The sequence below is a fragment of the Balaenoptera musculus genome, chromosome 6 (genome assembly GCF_009873245.2).
Source record: "Balaenoptera musculus isolate JJ_BM4_2016_0621 chromosome 6, mBalMus1.pri.v3, whole genome shotgun sequence".
NCBI classification, from domain to species: Eukaryota; Metazoa; Chordata; class Mammalia; order Artiodactyla; family Balaenopteridae; genus Balaenoptera; species Balaenoptera musculus.
Window position 1 is genome coordinate 109254285 of NC_045790.1, and position 20882 is coordinate 109275166.

Genomic DNA, 20882 nt, shown 5'->3' on the forward strand with positions numbered 1-20882 from the left:
CGGATACTATGCAGCCATCAAAAAAAATGAGGCTAGGGGCTTCCCTGGTGGCGCAGTGGTTGAGAATCTGCCTGCCAATGCAGGGGACACGGGTTCGAGCCCTGGTCTGGGAAGATCCCACATGCCGCGGAGCAACTAGGCCCGTGAGCCACAATTACTGAGCCTGCGCGTCTGGAGCCTGTGCTCCGCAATAAGAGAGGCCGCAATAATGAAAGGCCCGCGCACCGCGATGAAGAGCGGCCCCCACTTGCCGCAACTAGAGAAAGCCCTCGCACAGAAACGAAGACCCAACACAGCCATAAATAAATAAATAAATAAATAAAAATTGTATAACTTAAAAAAAAAAAAAAAAAGAATGAGGCTAATGGGGTACATATACACAATGGAATACTACTCAGCTATGAAAAAGAATGAAATAATGCCATTTGCAGCAACATGGATGCAACTAGAGGTTATCATACTAAGTGAAGTAAGTCAGAAAGAGAAAGACAAATACCATATAATATCACTTATATGTGGAATATAAAATATGACACAAATGAACTTATCTATGAAACAGAAACAGAATCAGGGACATGGAGAACAGACTGGTGGTTGCCAAGGGGGAGGGGGATGGGAGAGGGTTGGATGGGGAGTTTGGAATTAGCAGATGCAAACTGGTGTATATAGAATGGATAGACAACAAGGTCCTACTGTATAGCACAGGGAACTATATTCAATATCCTATGATAAACCATAATGGAAAAGAATATGAAAAAGAATGTATGTATATGTATGGCTGAGTCACTTTGCTGTACAGCAGTAATTAACACAACATTGTAATTCAACTATACTTCAATAAAAAATAAATTAAAAAAAAAGAATGAGGCTGTTTTGACATGGAAAGATGCCTATGTCATACTATTTAGTGAAATAAGTTATAGAAGCATTACGTACAGTATGAGTCCATTTGTGTTAAGAAACACAAATCTCACGTGTGGGCATGTGAAGGTGTGTGTGTTTATATAAGCATTTTTAAAAGTTAAAAGTTCAAAAGTCTAAACACTCAGCAAAGTAGCAAACTGTTAGCAGTGGTTATCTCTGGGTGGTGGCACTGGAGGGAACTTTCCCCCGGGGCGATGAGATGCACACCAAAGTTTAAGAAACTACTCCAAGGGGGCAAATATTTACTCTGTGGTTCTTTACAGAAAGACTTCGGATTTAGAGTCAAAATAATCAGCAGCTTGTCTTTCAGGGTTAAGCTTAGGTGTCACCTCCTTCAGAAAGCCTTCCCTGATCTCCCAGGTCTCATTCCCTCCTTCCTGCTCTCAAGTACCCCATTCTCCTCCATCACAGCATATCAGCTACCTTTGTTTTCTGCTTTTGTTTTGGTTTTTGGTCTGCTTTTCCCACTAGACCATGAGCTCCTGGCTCATGCTTTTTTATCTGTCTTTCCCCCAGACCATGAACTGTCCCAGGGCCTGGAACAAAGGAGACAGTCCGTGAACACTGAACCATGGCCAAACTGAATCCCCGGGGCTCTGTCCCATGAACCCTGACATCCAGATGGGCCTGCTGCCCAAAAAGATCTGCTCCGTCCTCCCCCAGGACCTCCTCAGAGGCCCGTGTCCAGGGACCCCCCAGAGGGGCTGGTAGACTCACAAACGCCTTCGTGTACTGGTTGAGCATGAAGTCCCCACTGACGGCGTGCTGAAAGGCTTCCACGGCAAAGTCTGGGGGTGGGAAGTCTGGGAAGCCTTGGCCCAAGTTCACGACATCAGCCTCACTGGCCAGTTTGACAAACTCCACCCTGGGCAACAAACAGAGACTGGGTACCAGCCCAACCCTCCTGGGGTTCTGTTTGCTTCCAGGGCAGGGTGAGCAAGGCATTGGGCTCCTTCTAGAAAACTGGATAATCAGCATCCACCCTGGTCCGGAGATCTGTTTGTGGTCATAACTGATTCCATGCTGATCACATGTCTTAGCCCAGGGGCTTTCCAACTTTCCACCATGATCCATAGTAAGAAATCACTTTTACATCCCAAACTCTGTAGAGGACAAACATGGACTCAACTTTCTCCTTCCGGTGTGATCCACTGCAGTATTTCCCATCCTATCCTACTCGAGTCTTTAGAAATACTTGTTGAGCGCCCCAAAATGGATTTCATGACCCGTTCATGCGTCTCTCAGGACCACACTTTGAAATGCTTGCTCACATCATCTCTGATAGTCTATGAGGAATGTTGCTCCTTGGTCACAGTGGGGACGGAGAAGCTGGGGTTCGGGCGACTTGCCCAACGTCTCCCAGTTAGCACTGCCAGCCTTTGAGTCCATATCTATCTGAAGCAACAGTTCTGCTCTTGACGATTACCCTGGACAGACTGGGGCCTGCCATCTGCCATCTCTGGCCCCTGACCACCTTTCTTCTGGCCCTGCCTAGTGGCTACCTGTTCAGGGAAACTGGAAGAGAGGCTGAGAGGCCGAAGAGGCTGGTATGTGGTTCCAGGTTGGTTGGGAGCAGAGGGGTCAGGCTGGGTGGAGCTGAATTTGCATAACAATAAATATCATTATGTCTAAAATTGGTCATTTTCTCTCCAGAGCGCCACAATGTCTCTGAAGACACAGAGTTGCTGGAGCTCAGAGAGGCCAGTGACCTGCCCAGAGTCACACAGCCGCTAAGTTAGAGCTGAGATGCAAAATCAGGTGGTGGATGTTCCCTGGTGGCTGGGACAGGGGAGCCAGGCTCAAATACCCTACGGAGACCAGCTGCCCTGTAGGTTGGGCCTCTAGGGTCCTGATCCTCAGGGCACGACCCTGGGGTCAGCAGGAACCTGGGGCCTTTCATGGCCCTCATCCCTCCTGGCACTCCTCCCCTGTCCTGTGCATTCCACCCAGGCCAGCTCCTGCTCTGCCCTGCCTTCGTATGAGACTTAGCCTCTCCTGGCCTCAGTCCTTCCTTCTGTACAATGGGTGTGACGGGTTCAAGAGTCTGCTTGGTCTGTGAGTCAGGAAAGATTCTTCCTGTCTCTCCCAGCCAGTCATTTCCTCCTTCAGAGTTGGACTTTACCTTATCTGCAAAATGGGCCACAAGCCTGCCCACCTGCCTCACAGAGAGGACAGAGCGTGGCAGCCTGGGGAGCAGGACCCTGGAGGCCCAACCTAGAGGGCAGCCGGACCCTATAGGGCCTTTGGGCCCGGCTCCCCAATTCCAAACACTATGGAGCATCAGAGAAGATGGAGGTGGAAGATTTTTGCAAAACACAAAGTGTTGTACAGCAGGGTAGTTTGAAAGAAAAAATGGTTCTCTTTTTGGCAAAAACAACAGCCAATGATTGTTTTTTTTTAACGTATAGAGGTGGCTCAATGCCCTTGGCCAAAGGTAGAGCGGGCCAGGAGCGGGGGTTGGGGGGAAGCGGGAAGGTCATTAAATCTTTCTCACACATCTTCCATTGCATCCATCGAATCACGAGTGACAAGGGGCACATAGGCCTCTCATATTTAGAATAGGTCAATAAAGAAAAGATGTTAACCTCTGCAAGTGTTGGTGAGGAGCTGCCCATGTCTTACCTTCTTATATTCCTTAGCTTAGCTTGTTCTGTACTAAGTGTGAAATGAAAGAATCCCTGGAAAGCCCTCAGCCTGGTGCTGGGTAATGCCTGGGTAATGGCCATCGCTCACACAGTATGTCACCTCATCCTCCCAGGCCCTTCAAGGGAAACGGAATTACCTCCATTTCCCAGATGGGAAACTGAGGCTCAGAGCAGGCGAGTCACCGGCCCCAAATGCCACAGCCAAGCACGGCGAGGCTGAGATCCGGACCTAAGCCGGCTGCTGGGGGTCTCACCTCTCAGGAGCTGCGGCTACAAATCTCCCCCCCGTCCGAGTGCGCGGCCATCCTGGGTACCATTGAGTTACTGCCAATCCAGGGACCGCCAGCCCTGCCCTGCCCTGCCCTTGAGCCCAGGGGACCCCCACACCCCTCCCCAGCCCCACCCAGCTCACCATGGGTTGTGGTCGATCCCGTCCAGCCTTCGAGCCTGCAGCTGTTTGGTCATGACGAGCTGAAGACAGAGCAAACGGACGGTCAGCGGTGGAGGCCCAGCAGCCTGGGCCTGCCCGGGAGGCAGCTTCTCTGGGGCCACAGCCTTGGTGCCCACTCCTCCAGGAGGGAGGCGGAGAGCAGGGCTCCTAGACAAGACAGCAGGGCGGGGTCTCCCGCCTCCCCGCCCGGCTCCTCCCGCTCCACCAGCCTGGACTTGCCCACCTGCCAGCCCAGGGTCCACGTGTCCTGGGACACAGCCTGGATTCCATCAGGTTAAAGTTTGACCCAGGAGGGGCTGGGGCCGAGGAGGAGGAGCAGGAGGAAGGGGGAGAGCAGAGCAGGGGAAGGATCATGGCGACAGTGACTGCAGCGGCTTCTCACTAAGCTCTTCCTTTGACTTCTCAGGACCACCTGGCTGGTCCCGTTTTACAGATGAGAAGATGGAGGAGGGGGAGCGGGGAGAGGGATGTGTTCAAGGTCATACAACAGATACACTCAGACTCAGGCCTATTTGAGACGAGGCCACGTTCTGACTCAGGCAAAGAGGACACTTGCTCGGTCCTGGGGGGTTCACGGGACCTCCCCTCCCCTCCCCTATGTTCCTTCCAGGCCAGCTTCCCCCTCACCCGCAGGTGTGCAGACACTGGCCAGGCCTGAGAACCACCAAACTCAGGTCCTAAGCCCGCCTTGGCTGGGTGACATTGCACAGGTGCTTTAGCTCCCCTGGCCTCAGTCTCTCCATCAGTATAATAGGGGCATAGGCTCCGTGGTCCCTCCCAGCCTCCTGGTCCTGTGGCTTGGAGTCTCAGACGGCCGGCAGGTGGTGGAGCCACAGCTGTATCTAACAGTGAGCTCCCGCTGTTCCTCGGGGTCTTAGTGCCCACAGCACGCCTATCAGAGGGACCAGGATGATCCCCATCTAAAGATGCGGACACTGAGGCTCAAAGAGGTTCAGGGACTTCCCCAAGGTTGGAGGAGGGGCTGGACAGGACCCTGGTCAGGGTGGTGGCAACAGCAGGGCTCCTAGCGTCTGGCCCCTGCTCTGGAGAAGGGCATGGGGACCGTCTGTATACGGGCCAGGCTTTTCCATCACCTGGGAGTCTTGCTGATGGGAATGATTTGCAGAGAGCCCAGCATGGGGCTGACACCTAGTAGGTGCTTTGCTAACATTGGCAGCCCTGTCCCTTCACTGAATCCCTGACACCTCTCACCAGGCCTGGCACTCAGAACATGTCAAAATAGTTAAAAATGAGAGCGTGATCCCTGTCAGGGAAAATCATGTTATCACCAAAATGTTAGTCAGCAGTGATTATCTTTGGTTGGTTAGTTAACAGATATTTTTCTTCTCTTCCTTATAATTTTCTTATTTTCCAAATTTTCTAAAATAAATGTTTTATTTTTATGATTAAAAAATGTGGGAGAAAATTACATTTTAGAGGAATGTTTGTAAATGTGATATACCAATATCAATAAAACAGGCTACAAAATAGCATGTACAGGATGATTATATTTTAAAAAATATACCCTAATATATATTTGTATGTATATAATTTTTTCTATGACCATATGTGAATAGAAAAAAAATTTAGAAGGAAACATATCAAAATGTTAACAAAGGTTCTCTCTGAGTGGTGGAATTATAGGTGATTTAATTATAAGTGTACTTTTCTATGTTTCTAAGTTTCTTGTATGGACAGCATACCATATTTGATTGATTCTGATATGTGTATTTTTTGCATATTGCGCTTTCAGATGTGTCTTAGAATCTATAGCACGAGTTTAACTGGCAATATCCCCACTTACTAGTCCATAAAATAACAGTGCATCTTAATATTGATGGCATTATAGGTTCAATAATATAAGGAATTACGTTTGAATCGGGTATGCATCATATTTAAAAAAATAAAGTGAAGATGAGTCGGGGCAGTGGCGGGGGGTGGGTAGAGGTTGGAGTGAGGGAGTTTGAGGAGGGCTGGGGTGGGCGAAGGAGTAGAGGGGTACAGGGGCACAGAGAGAGAGCAAAGGGGGTGGATGGAGTTGAATGAGTTTAGGAAGAAGATAAAAAAGGGGGGACTCCAGAAACTTGGGGTGCCCAATGGAGTGACCTTTGAGTATGTCACACACTACTTGGATAAGTGAGGAACAGTGCCTGTTCTTGAGCTTATGCATAATGTATTTACTCAGCCAACATTTATGAAGCACCTACTGTGTACCAAACACTGGGCTGGGCCCAGGGGGTGATGGGGAGGCAGCGGCTCCAAGGAGATCATTCAGATACATAGCTACAAGTTCTAGATTAGAAGCAAGGGCAAGGGAGAGGCCCACACCCAGGCTGCAGTCAGAGAAGGCCTCCTGAAAGAGGAGGCTCATGCAGAGCTTTGAAGCCAGAACCAAGCCAGATCCCAGGAGCCCTGGGGCATGCAAGCAGCAGAGCACGAGGGGCTAGAGCACTTACAGTCTGATGCAAACACCGGGCCAGCGAAGCTCCAGACTTCTTTCCCCGGAAGGGCCCCACCAGGTGCAAACAGATGGCCGCCGCATTCCTGAACATGCCTCCCAGAGCCATGGGGCACTGACGACGTCTCCTCCAAGGGCAGAGGAGAAGGGAGGAGAATGCCCTGGCCAGAAAATGGCTCCGAGCTCAGGACTTGGGTCCCCCACACACAGCTCTAATAACAACAACAACAATAAGTGCTAATATTTATTGAGTAGTCACTGCGTGCCAGGCATGGCAGCAAGTGCTTTGTTGCATGGTTATCCTTCAGTCCTTGAAACCCTGGGACCCCTTCCCCCCCAGCAACCAGAGTGACCCTTTCAAAATGTAAATCACCTCTAATTAAAAAGTGATCCAGGAACTTCCCTGGTGGCGCAGTGGTTAAGAATCCGTCCGCCAATGCAGGGGACACGGGTTTGAGCCCTGGTCCAGGAAGATCCTATGTGCCACAGAGCAGCTAAGCCCGTGCATCACAACTACTGAACCTGCAAACCATAACTACTGAGTCCGTGTGCCACAACTACTGAAGCTCATGCGCCTAGAGCCCATGCTCCTCAACAAGAGAAGCCACCGCAATGAAAGGCCCGCACACTGCCATGAAGAGTAGCCTCTGCTCGCTGCAAATAGAGAAAGCCCGCGTGCAGCAACGAAGACCCAACACAGCCAAAAAAAAAAAGATCCAGGGATTTCCCTGGTGGTCCAGTGGTTGAGACTCTGCGCTCCCAATACAGAGTGCAAGAGTTCGATCCCTGTTCAGGGAACTAAGATCCTGCATACCATGTGGCACAGCCAAAAAAAAAAAAAAAAAAAAAATCCAATTGAAGATTATGGATGGCTCCTAACATTGCAGACAGAGTCAACCCTACACGTTCTGACTCTGGAAACACACATATCACTTGCAAATTATTGCTGTGCTAAAACCAAATCTAAAGCAGATCATGCTGCTGGATTACTAAAATACAAGGGACAAAAGAACATGTTAAATTACACCATGGAGATGCAATTAACAAATTCAGACTGATGGAAACTCTATAGAACAAATGACCCTGTTTCTTCAACAAATAAAATGCAAGAGGAAAAAAAAGCCTGGGACTTCCCTGGTGGCGCAGTGGTTAAGAATCCACCTGCCAGTGCAGGGGACACGGGTTTGATCCTTGGTCTGGGAAGATCCCATATGCCGTGGAGCAATTAAGCCCGTGCAGCGCAACTACTGAGCCTGCACTCTAGAGCCCGTGAGCCACAACTATTGAGCCCGACTGCCACAACTACTGAAGCCCGTGTGCCTAGAGCCCGTGCTCTGCAACAAGAGAAGCCACCGCAAGGAGAAGCCCGCGCACTGCAACAAAGAGTAGCCCCTGCTCGCCACAACTAGAGAAAGCCCCCACGCAGCAACAAAGACACAACGCAGCCAAAAAAAAAAAAAAGCCTGGAGCATTATAGATTAAAAGAGACTCAACAGACATAAATTAAAAAGTGAATGCCTTGAAAAAGAAGAAAAATGTTGAAGGACACACTGCACAATTTCAAAACTTACTAAAAAGCTAAAGGAACCAAAAAAGTGTGGTACTGGCATAAGGATAGACATATAAATTAAAGGAATAGAATTGAGAGTCCAGAAGTAAATTGCTATTTGGTCAACTGCTATTTGACAAGGGTGCCAAGAAAATTCAATGAGGAAAGAACAGTCTTTTCAACAAATGGTGCTGGAACAACTGGATATCCCCATGCAAAAGAATGAATTTGGACCTCTACCTCATACACAAATATTAACTCAAAGTGGATCATAGACCTAAATGTAAGAGTTAAAACTATAAAACTTCTTGAAGAAAACAGGAGTAAATCTTTGTGACTTTTCATTAGAAGATGGTTTCTTATATACAACACCAAGAGCACAAGCAACGAAAGAAAAATTAAATTGGACTTTATCAAAATTAAACACTTTTGTGTCTCAAAGGATACCGTTAAGAAAGTGAAAAGAAAACCCACAGTATGGGAGAAAATATTTGCAAATCATAAATCTGAATCTCTCCAAAGAGATATAAATGGCTAGTAAGCACATGAAAAGATGTTCAACATCATTAGTCATTAGGTAAATGCCACATTAAGATACCACTTCACATCCACTAGAATGGCTATAACAAATAAGACAGATAATTACAAGTGTTTCGAGGATGGTGAGAAATTGGAACACTTGTATATTGTTTCTGGGAATGTAAAATGGTGCAGCTGCTGTGGAAAACAGTCTAGAAGTTCCTCAAAATGTTAAACATAGAGTTACCATATGATTCAGCAATTCCACTCCTAGGTATACACCCAAGAGAAATGAAAAAAAATATGTCCACACAAAATCCTGTACATGAATATTCATAAGCAGCATTACTCCTAAGAGTCAAAAAAGTGGAAACAACCTAAATGTCCACCAACTGATGAACAAAATGTGGTAAATCCGTATGATTTAACAATATCATTTGACAATAAGAGAGAATGAAGCACTGAATCACGCTACAACATGGATGAACCTTGAAACATTATGCTAAGTAAAAGGAGCCCATTACCAAAGGCCACAAATTGTACAATTCCATTGATATGCAACAGGCAAATCTAGAGAGACAGAGAGTAGATTAGTGGTTGCTTGGGCTGGAAGTGGCATGGGGGGTGAGGGTGGGGAATGACTGCTAATGGGTACGGGTTTTTTTTTTTTTTTTAAGGTTTATTTATTATTTATTTATTTTATTTATTTTTGGCTGTGTCAGGTCTTAGATGCGGTGTGCGGGTTTTCTCTTCTCTAGTTGTGGCGCGCAGGCTCCAGGACACGTGGGCTCTAGTTGAGGCATGAGAGCTCGGTAGTTGTGGGGCGCAGGCTGAGTTGCCCCATGGCATGTGGGATCTTAGTTCCCTGACCAGGGATCGAACCCGCGTCCCCTGCACTGGAAGGCGGATTCTTTACCACTGGACCACCAGGGAAGTCCCGGTATGGGTGTCTTTTTGCTGTGATGAAAATGTTCTAAAATTAGATTGTGATCATGGTTTCACAAGTGTGAATATACCAAAGACCACTGAATGGTACACTTTAAGGGTGAATGGTGCCTGTGCTATATTTCAATAAAGCTATTTTTAAAAATTGCCAAGGTTTAAAAGAAAAGGCAGTGCCCTGGTAGTGGCCACGGGGATGTGTCTCTGCACTGCCAGGAGCCTAAGTGACAGAGGGGACAGCTGTGGTCAGAAATCCATCCCCACCTTTAGCCCAGAGCCCATGCTTCCAAGGGCTGCTCCCAGCCAGTGCCCAAAGGACAGTGAGGCAGGCTGTTGCCGGGAGATGCGGCCCTCTCAAGAACTCCCACTGGCTTTCCTGGAACTTTCTGAGAATTGCACTGCATCTGAGACTTTTCCTTCCTTCCTCCCTCCCTCCCTCCCTCCTTTCCCTCCTTCCTTCTTTCCTTCTCTCTCTCCTCCAAGGGGGTCAGAATACAGCCCTAAAAAAGAAGTGGGTGTCTGGGCATGAGGGGGACTGTTCTAGATTAAAAGACTAAAGAGACACTACTCGGCCATAAAAAAGAATGAAATAATGCCATTTGCAGCAACATGGGTGTAACTAGAGATTATCATATTGCAATACAAGTGAAGTAAGCCAGAAGGAGAAAGACAAATACCATATGTCACTTATTTGTGGAATCTAAAATATGGCACAAATGAACCTACCTATGGAACAGAAACAGACTCACAGACATAGAAATCAGACTTGTGGTTGCCAAGGGGGAGGGGATAGGGAGAGGGATGCACTGGGAATTTGGGGTTGGCAGATGCAAACTATTATATAGAGAATGGATAAACAACAAGGTCCTACTGTATAGCACAGGGAACTATATCCAATCCCCTGGGATAAACCATAATGGAAAGGAATATTAAAAAAGAATGTATAGGGACTTCCCTGGTTGTCCAGGAAGGGAAAATGCACACCAGGGAACCATGGAGTATCTCAGTAAAAGGGTCTTAGAACTTATAATAGGACCTATATGGGATAAGAATCTAAAAAAGAGTGGATACATATGTATATGTATAACTGAGTCACTTTGCTGCACAGCAGAAACTAACACAACATTGTAGGTCAACTGTATGCCAATAAAAATTTAAAACAAACAAACAATTCGCTCCTCCAAAAAAAAAAAAAAAGAACTAGTTTAGGATTTGGACTTTGGTGCGGTGATTTGGGTGAGGGTCCAAGGAAGCGGGACTTTGCTCTGGATTGGTGCTTTCAGAAGCAGGGATAATTTTATGGTTGGAGAGCTCAATAATTTTATTTATAGGGAGGGCAGGCTAGAGTGAGACTAGTTATCATTGGTAAGGAAGCTGCAGTCCCTCGGATTAGCCAGGAGAGGGGTGTGCTTGGTATTGTGTGGCTTCAATAATATTCGGGTTTGTCTGTGTTTAGACATGATTACGGAAGGGTCTTGTTTTTGTCTTGATTCCTCAAGGTCACAGAGTGGCTTTGTCTGATGTCGATGTTCTGCGAAATTGTTCAAGTGCAACACAAGACCAAATCTTATCTGTAGGTGCCAGACAGCTCCTGGATTCCGGATTCTGCTTTTCTTTTTCTAAATCCTCATACTAAGAATAAAATCCAAAGCCTTTACCACGTACCATGAGGCCGTATTAGATCAGACGTGAGGCCTCCTGTGCCAGGGCATTTCCTGCCACTGTCCCTTTTGCTTGCTGTCCCCTAGCCACACTCACCATTCCTGTCTGTTAGTTGTTCTCCTCCTTATTCACTCTCCTTATCCTATAGCAGCGCCAGCAAACGTTTTCTGCATTGGGCCAGTGCAAATATTTTAGGCTTGGCAGGACAGAAAGTCTTTGTCGCAGCTTCTCAAGTCTGCTGCTGTAGTGAGAAAGCAACTTTAGACAACACATACACAAACAGGCGGCAGCGGTTTGCCCTGTGGCCTCACTTCTCCGATGGATCTAAGGAGAGGTGTTGATATTTCACTTTGCTCAGCTTTTTACTCATAAGGACAGAGTAACAACTTCTAAGCTCCTTATGTGCCGGACTGGAAACCAGAAGTCCAATATAACCTACCTGTTCACATCATTTCATAACTATCAGTACAACGCTCTAATTTTATTAGAGAGGGGAAATAAAAGGAGAGTAATTTATAAACCAATAATGGATATTTTAATATGTAAATGCTCAGGCTTGTCCACACTAGAAGATTCTAGGAAGTAGAGAGCTGTTGGCACCTGCTTATAGAAATAAGTCTGGCCTAAACTAGGCAACTCCCTAGCCTAGTCCCTTCTAAACCCCTCCCAACCTAGCCTCTTCCTCTAAGGTCTTTCAAAGCATCTCAGAGCCCTGAAAACTAGCCATCTGCCCAAAGGTGGGGCAATTCCTCCTCTGTTCCTCACTCCATCCTCAGCTTCTCCCAAGCATGTTCTCTGGCCAGGCCCTGGCGTAGCGCTGAGACTACAGTGTGGACCAGGCCTGGTGAGAGATGCCCATAAACACTGTCTCCTTCATTATCCAGCAAGTATTTCCTGACAAGTGCAAAAATGTGTGTTATGGCTCGAATTGTGTCCTCCAAAAGGATATGTCCAAGTCCTAACCTCTGGTACCTGTGAATATGGCCTTATTTGGAAATAAGATATTTGAAGATGTAATCAATTTAAGACAAGGCCATACTGGATAAGAGTGGACCTTAATCCAATATAATTTGTGTCCTTATAAGAAGAGGAGAGGGGCTTCCCTGGTGGCGCAGTGGTTGAGAATCTGCCTGCCAATGCAGGGGACACGGGTTCGAGCCCTGGTCTGGGAGGATCCCACATGCCGCGGAGCAACTAGGCCTGTGAGCCACAATTACTGAGCCTGTGCGTCTGGAGCCTGTGCTCCGCAACAAGAGAGGCCGCGATAATGAGAGGTCCGCGCACCGCGATGAAGAGTGGCCCCCACTTGCCGCAACTAGAGAAAGCCCTTGCACAGAAACGAAGACCCAACACAGCCATAAATAAATAAATAAATAAATAAATAAACAACTTAAAAAAAAAAAAGAAGAGGAGAAGAGACACAGACATACAGGGAGAAGGTCATGTGAAGATGAAGGCAGAGATTAGAGTAGAGCACCTACAAGCCAAGGAACACCAAGGATTGCTGGCAGCACCGAAGCTAAGAGAAAAACGTGGGCCAGATTCTCCTCTGGAGCCTTCAGAGAAAGCATGGCCCCAATGACACCTTGATTTTGGACTTCTGGTCTCCAGAACTGTGAGAGAATAAATTTCTGTTGTTTAAACCGCCCAGTTTGCGGTACTTTACTGCGGACGACCAGGAAACATACAGTGGGACACTAGGGGGCGCTGGGGACACAGCCACCCGCATGTGGGAGCTAGGGAGGGCTCCTTGGAGGATGTGGCCTTCCACCTGAGTCTCAAAGGAGGGAAAAGGGTGCCAGGTGGTGTAAAGGCCCGTGGAACAGAACTGAGAGATTCCAGGAGCTGGGAAGTCAGTCTGGCCAGAGTTCACCCTCTAATTTCTCAGAATCGAGAGTAGTCCCTGGAAACCAGAAGTACTCCCTGATCCCTGTGGATCCAGAACCAGAGCTTGGAGCAACAAAGGGCAGTGTGATTATTATCTGAGGAGGGACATTCCACCATGTGTCATGTCAGGGGGTGGTTGTCGGCATGCTTCAGCTTCCCTCAGCCAGAGGACAAGAGGCCCACGGCCGGGTCTGAGCCCAGTGCCGGTCATAGTGGGCGCCTTGTGACCACTGCGTGTTCTAGGGGGACCAACCATCCTGCTTTCCTGGGATTGAGGGGCTTCTCGGGATGCAGAACTTTCAGTGCTAAAACCAGGACCATCCTGAGCAAACGGGGACAGGTGGTCCCCTTAGATTGGCCAGATGTAGGGTTGGCTGCTCCTGTCCTGTGCCTGATGTCCTGCTGACTCCTCCAGATGCACTTAATCCTATGGGACCCCCCTTGACCATCTCCTGACCACTTGGTTCAAAATCTGCGGGTGCCTGGTAGGCTGATCCTCTCTCTGACACGGTCGCCCACATCACTCCATGTCTATCATTTCTGTCCTTTCTCCTAAGGTGGCTACACCTCCTCTGCCCCAAATCATGCTTTCATCATCTCACCGGATTACAGTGGTAGGAATAATATTAACACAACCAGCTCTAATTTGCTCACTTGGCACTAGGCACTGCAATAAAGACTATACTTATGTCATTGGACCCTTTCAACAGTCCTGGAAAGCAGGTGCTATCCTCACCTCCATTAATAGGCAAGGAAATTCGTAATAATGAAAAAATAATAACAAACACTCAAATGGAGCTCCTGAAGGTCGGGGGAGGGTCTGCATCCCTGGATACCCAGCAAATGGTAGAAACTCACATGGGAAGAGATCCCAGCTTGTGGCCCTTTCCTCTCCTCTGCCCCAATCTCAGCCCTTCACCCTCACTGCCAGCTCTCGGGAAAGGTGGTACCTTGGGGCTGGAGGTGGCCTGGGACACCTGGCTCCAGGGAGGGCGAGGAGAGCCTGTGCTGGATGAGGACACGCTTAACCAGTCTCGCTGCCTCGGGGCTGGGGCTGGAAACCAGGATGGGGCTTTCACTGCAGAGCACTGCCAGGGCAGGGGGTGGTGTGTGTGTCCGGGTGAGTTTGTGGGCACGGGAGTGAGCATTACACTGCACCCTCTGTGGGGCAGATTTGTCCTGCCAAACCTTTGGTGCTCCCCTGGGATCAGGCACCAAGCAGACCCCTGAGGAGAGGATTAGAACACAGGCTTTGGGGTCACACAGACCTTGGCTGTGTGACCCAGGGCAAATCACTTCGCCTCTCTGAATGTCAGTTTCCCTGTCTATAAAATAAATAAAAATAAGATAATTCATGGAGGAACTTCTCTGGTGGTCCAGCAGTTACGACTCCGTGCTCCCAATGCAGGGGACCCAGGTTCAATCCCTGGTTAGGGAACTAGATCCCGCATGCCGCAACTAAAGATCCCACATGCCACAACTAAAAGATCCTGCACGCCACAACGAAATCCCATGTGCCGCAACGAAGATCTGGTGCAGCCAAGTAAATAAAAATAAAATAAATAATTATTACAAAAAAGAGATAATTCATGGAAAGCACTTCACTTAGTGCCTGGCACATAAAAGGTGACCATAAATGACAGATGTTTTTCTATGTTTGTTTTGGCCACACCACACAGCATGTGGGATCCTAGTTTCCCAACCAGGGATTGAACCTGTGCCCCCTGCAGTGGAAGTGTGGACTCTTAACCTGGTTACTGGACCACCAGGGAAGCCCCAGTGACAGATATTAATAATAGAGTGGGCACTTTTTGGAGCTAGATGTGTGTGAACTCACACATGCTCACTGGTGGGACTGACTTCTCTGTCAGATCTCCTCAGGAGGCTTAGTGCTAAGGGCCTGCGATAGTTTCAGGAGCCTATGAAAATGTTTTCATTTTAATTTATTTTAAAATAAGAAAAAAAGAGAATATAATAACAATGAATGTATAATAATGAATCCAGCCTGGGTGATATCTGTTCTTTATACCAACATAGTTGTAAAATATAATTTTTTTTTTGTAAAATATAATTTTTATTTTTTTTTTTAATGGAGAAAGGGGCCCATGAAGTAAAAGTGAATAGGGTCCCTGAAAGTTTTAATGTGACTTTGAACATGGGTATATCCGTGTGTGGTTGTGAAGTCATGTGCAAATAAGAGTGTTTGAGGGAAGCGGGGGTGGGATGAATTGGGAGATTGGGACTGACATATATACACTACTATGTATAAAATAGATAACCATAGCACAGGGAACTCTACTCAATGTTCTGTGGTGACCTAAATGCGAAGGAAATCTAAAAAAGAGGGGATATATGTATACGTATAACTGATTCACTTTGCTGTACAGCAGAAACTAATACAACATTGTAAAGCAACTATGCTCCAATAAAAATCAATTAAAAAAAAAAAAGAGTGTTTGTTTGCCCTTGAGCACTTGCACACGTCTCTGTCTGTGCTTGTGAGCATGTGGGCATCGTGGGGACAGTTTCCAGGAACTTGAAGGGGAGGGAGAAGCCACTGGGGGTCTGAGCCGAGGGCAGGAAGGGCACAGGTGGCCACGTGGGCTGCCCTCACCAGCAACACTGCCTGAGGTCAAGGCAGGAGGGGAAGTGGGTGCTTGTTGTTCCTGAAGCCGCCAGCAGGGGGCATGAAAAGCTAGCCCGGTCTAGACTTCCGGCTAGCTGGCCCTGGGGCTCCACACATCAGGACACAGGACAACTTTCGTGCCTCAAGAGGGGGCTGTGGCCTCACTTCATAGAGGAGGTCCACTGTGGGGAGCTTGCTGGTCCAGGCCCACCTCGAGGCAGGACTGCTGGCCTCCCAGTCCAGAATTCTCCCACTGACTGGGCTGACCTAGAGACCTCCACAGGGACTCATTCCTAAGCACCTGGGGGCTCTCACCGGGGACCCATTCAACTCATTCAAGGGCAGCCTTTCCCAGGCCACACCCATCTCCAACTCCCCATGTGCCTCATCCCTCATCTTCCAGGAAGCAGGTCTTCCCTGGACAACTCCTCTGTAGCCCTGAAGTCTGTGCTAAGGGTAAGGACAATGGCCTTTTATTTACTGCACACTTTCTCTGTGCCAGGCTGCCTGCCGAGCACCTCACAGGGTCCATCACTTATTTATTTATTTATTTTTGAATTTTATTTAATTTATTTTTTTATACAGCAGTTCTTATTAGTCATCCATTTTATACACATTAGTGTATACATGTCAATCCCAATCGCCCAATTCAGCACACCACCACCCCCACCCCCGCCGCTTTCCCCGCTTGGTGTCCATACGTTTGTTCTCTACATCCCTGTCTCGATTTCTGCCCTGCAAACTGGCTCATCTGTACCATTTTTCTAGGTTCCACATATATGTGTTAATATACGATATTTGTTTTTCTCTTTCTGACTTACTTCACTCTGTATGACAGTCTCTAGATCCATCCATGTCTCAACAAATGACCCAATTTCGTTCCTTTTTATGGCTGAGTAATATTCCATTGTATATATGTACCACATCTTCTTTATCCATTCGTCTGCCGATGGGCATTTAGGTTGCTTCCATGACCTGGCTATTGTAAATAGTGCTGCAATGAACACTGGGGTGCATGTGTCTTTTTGAATTATGGTTTCCTCTGGGTATATGCCCAGTAGTGGGATTGCTGGATCACATGGTAATTCTATTTTTAGTTTTTTAAGGAACCTCCATACTGGCTGTATCAATTTACATTCCCACCAACAGTGCAAGAAGGTTCCCTTTTCTCCACACAGGGTCCATCACTTTTAACCCCACCAGAAAGGTTCCATCAAGAGGCTAAGTCACACACCCAAGGCCACAGCTAGCATGTAGCAGAGCCGGAATTTGAACTCAGGACACTGACTTCAAAGCCTGTATTCACTGCCACTGTGGAGCAAGGGGAGGCTCTGAGCAGTGACACGATGGCCCCTTGGGCCACTGACTCTTACTTCCAGAAAGAGCCAAAGAAGCACAGACTGATAGATGTTCAAGGGGAAATGAGAGAATTTGGTCCAGTCACTCACATTTTACGGATGGGGATACTGATGACCAGGGAGGGGAACTCACCAGCCCAGATTCCAGTAGAATCATGTCACCTGAGTCACAATCCTGGCATTTTTCTCATCCTAGCAGGCTGCCTAGGACATTATGCACATGGCCCAGAGGAAGCTGCTCAATAAACTTTTGTTGAATGAGAGAATTAATGTCCACTCTCCAACCAGACTGTGAGCTCCATTAGAACAAGGACTCTCCTCAGTTCATCTTTTTACTGTCAACATCTGGTTCAGGGACTTAGGTGCACACCTTTTTATCGCTTCAGCAAATATTTATCGAACTTCTGTTATGTGCTATGCCCTAGGCTAGCCGCCAGGCACACAAGGGTAAATAGGATACCTTCCTTTCCTTCAAGGTGTGCACACAGAATGAAGGAGACAAACAAGTAACCAGACCATTCTAATATAGTGTGAGCCTTAATATGCAAAGGATTCTTATAAATCAGTAACAAAAGCCCAACATCTCAATAGAAAAAAAAAAGTGTGCAAAAGGTATAAATTCACACAAAAAAGAAAATAGCCAATAAACTTGAAAAGATGCTGAACCTTGTCATAATTAACAAAATGCAAACTAAAATGAAACACTATTTTCTGCCTCTCAGGCAGAGAATAAGAAGATTGAGATCCACCAAGTCAACACTATGGTGCACTAAAAGTCATTGGTATAACTTTTGGAGGGCAACTTAATAATAGTGACTTATATTACTCTTTGACTTAACACTTCATCTTCTAGAAGTTTCTTACAGGAATATTCATACATATACATAAAGAGGTATCCACCTGGATGATTAGTGCAGCATTGTGTGTGAGAGAGAAAAACCTGGAGACAATCTGATGTCCATCAGTTGCAGGCTGGTTCAATTTGTTATGATTTATCCATACAATGGAATATTGTGCAGTCACCAAAAGGAATGAGATCACCCCTAGCATTCTGACATAAAAAGATATTCAGGTTACATGAAAAATGCGTGTTGATTTCAAAACTTACTACAAAGCTACAGTAATCAAAACAGTGCCAGGCACTGGCATAAGGATAGAAATGCAGACCAATGGAACAGAATTGAGAGCCCAGAAATAAACTCAAACATCTATGGCCAATTGATTTTTGACAAGGATGCCAAGACCATTCAATGGGGGAAAAATAATCTCCTCAACAAATGGTGGTAGGTGGACTTCCCTGGCAGTCCAGTGGTTAAGACTTCGCCTTCCAATACAGGAGGTGTGGGTTCGATCCCTGGTTGGGGAGCTAAGATCCCACATGCCTCGCGGCCAAAAAACCAAACAGAAGCAAATTGTAACAAATTCAATAAAGAATTTAAAAATGGTCCACATCAAAAAAAAAAATCTTTAAAAGCAAAACAAAACAAATGGTGCTAGGATAACTGGATAGCTCCTCACAAAAGAATAAAGTTGGACCTCTATCTCACTCCATCTACAAATATTAACTCAAAATGAAACGACCTTGATCACATTCTTGATAGTGTCCTTTGATACACAAAAGTTTTACATTTTTATGAAGTCCAAACATAGAATTACCTTATGACCCAGCAATTCCACTCCTAGGTATATACTGGAAAAAAATAAAAACATATGTCCACACAGAAACTTGTACATGAATGTTAATACCAGCATTATTCATAATAGTCAAAACGTGGAAACAACCCAAATGTCCTTCAACAGAAGAATGGGTAAATTAGGGTATATTCATACAATGGAATATTATTTAACCATAAAAAGGAACAACAGACATATTGATACATGGTACAATACAACTTGGATGAACCTCGAAAACATTATCCTAAGAAGTCAAGCACAAAATATCACCTATTGTATGATTGCTTTTATAGGATATATCCAGAATAGGCAAATCCATAGAGTCAGAAAGCAGATTAGTAGTTACCAGGGCCTGGGAGGGGGAAATGTGGAGTGATTATTCAATGGGTGTTTTTCTGAGATAATGAAAAATTTTGAAACTAGAGGGAAGGGGTGGTTGCACAACACTGTGAATACACTAAATGCCACTGACCTGAACACTTTAAATGGTTAATTGTATGTTATGTGCATTTTACCTCAATTTTAAAAACGTATGGTAGGCAAAAAAGGCAGGTTGAAGACAATATACTCCATTTGCATTTTAAAATTATACAGATAGATACATATGTGGTGGTGTATGCATACACATGCACATACACAGTCCACTGCACTGTGGGACTGTAAAAACGACCATGCAAGCTGAAATCATGCAAAGAGAACTTAATAATTAATGGGAAAAATTATGATTGTTCTGTGACCTTTCAAAGTTGTTGTTGAAGCATTAAAAACTCTTGATGGTCTGTTACACGTGTAGAGACAAATGAAAGAGTAGTAAAACTAATAATAAATTTAATACTTATTAAATTACTAGTGTAATTTAAATTAAAAACATTGGAATTCAAGAGTTTTCTTTCTTTATCAAAATGTATCAAGGACGATCCAGCAATCCCACTTCTGGGTATACATCCAAAGGAAGCGAAAACCCTATCTCAAAAGATATCTATACTCCCATGTTCATTGCAGCATTATTCATGAGAGTTAACATTTGGAAACAACCTAAGGGTCCGTTGATGGATGGATGGATAAAGAAAGTGTGGTATTTATGTATATACAATGGAGTATTATTCAGTCTTTAAAAAGAAGGAAATCCTGCCATTTGTGATGACACGGATGAAACTGGAATACATTATGCTAAATGAAATAAGCCCGAAAGAAAAAAGACAAATACTGCATGGTATCACTCATATGTGGAATCTGGAAAAAAAGAAAAAAGTCGATCTCAAAGAAACAGAGTGTAGAATAATGGTTGCCAGGTGCTTGGGGATGGGGGAAAATAGGGAGGGGTTGATAAAAGGGTACGAACTTTCAGTTATAAGATGAATGAGTCTGAGGATCTAACGTATAGCCTGGTGACTATAGTAGATAATACTGTATTGTATAATTGAAATTTGCTGAGAGAGTAGATCTTCTCCCTAAAAAAAGGGTAACTATGTGAGGTAATGGATGTGTCAATTAACTTGATTGTGGGAATCATTTCACAATGTATACATATATCAAATCATCACATTGTACACTTTAAGTATATTACAGTTTTATCTGTCAATTATGTCTCAATAAATCTGGGGAAAATTATCAAGAGTAGTTTGACAGTGCTTGCCTTCTTCCTGTAGCGTAGCTTGAGATACAGAACGAGCATCTTTTCTATGCATTGGTGAGTCATCATACTCCTTTCTAAGTTTAGATCAACTTAAAACATTTTATCCTTTGTACGTTCAATGTTATGAAATATATCTGGCAGTTCCTTTAATGTGATGTTTTTGCTGGCGTTACTTCCTCGGGACAACTTCATCCTTTTTGTCAGAACCACTCTCCCATTCATATGTCGATAGGTGTACCTTCACTAAGTTTCCCTGGCTGCATACCTAGAGTTTCTGGAATAGCAAATAGCTGTGGTGTCAACATTCCCAGAGCCAGCTATTTTTTAAATCACTCCATTTATCTTCAGTTCAAATTGCTCTTTCAGTGTTATCACTCTGCATTTCTGTGCTGCACTTTCATGTGTGTTGGCCAATTCCCTTTTTTGCTGATACATTTCTGTAAAATGTCACATGGGTTTATCACAGGGAGATGGGAGGCAACACAAGGACATGCTTTGCTGTCTGTGTAGGAACTGAATAACACGCATGGTGACCAATCAATGACAGGCTT

At 45.6% G+C, this 20882-nt stretch overlaps 1 protein-coding gene across 7 annotated transcripts in view; it reads right to left on the reverse strand.

Annotated features, from left to right (window-relative positions):
• The window catches only part of KYAT1 (kynurenine aminotransferase 1), a 33182-nt gene that overhangs the window by 6531 nt on the left and 5769 nt on the right, over window positions 1-20882 (reverse strand). For 3 of the 7 annotated variants that reach the window (XM_036854682.1, XM_036854684.1, XM_036854683.1), the window contains 3 exons: window positions 6477-6690; window positions 3982-4040; window positions 1642-1789 (listed from right to left, as the gene is read on the reverse strand). In XM_036854682.1, coding sequence (XP_036710577.1) covers window positions 1642-1789; window positions 3982-4040; window positions 6477-6587 — 318 coding nt within the window. In that variant the 5' untranslated portion in view covers window positions 6588-6690. The remainder of the gene's footprint in view (window positions 1-1641; window positions 1790-3981; window positions 4041-6476; window positions 6691-20882) is intronic. The other 4 variants (XM_036854685.1, XM_036854686.1, XM_036854687.1 and 1 more) reach the window with 2 other exon arrangements.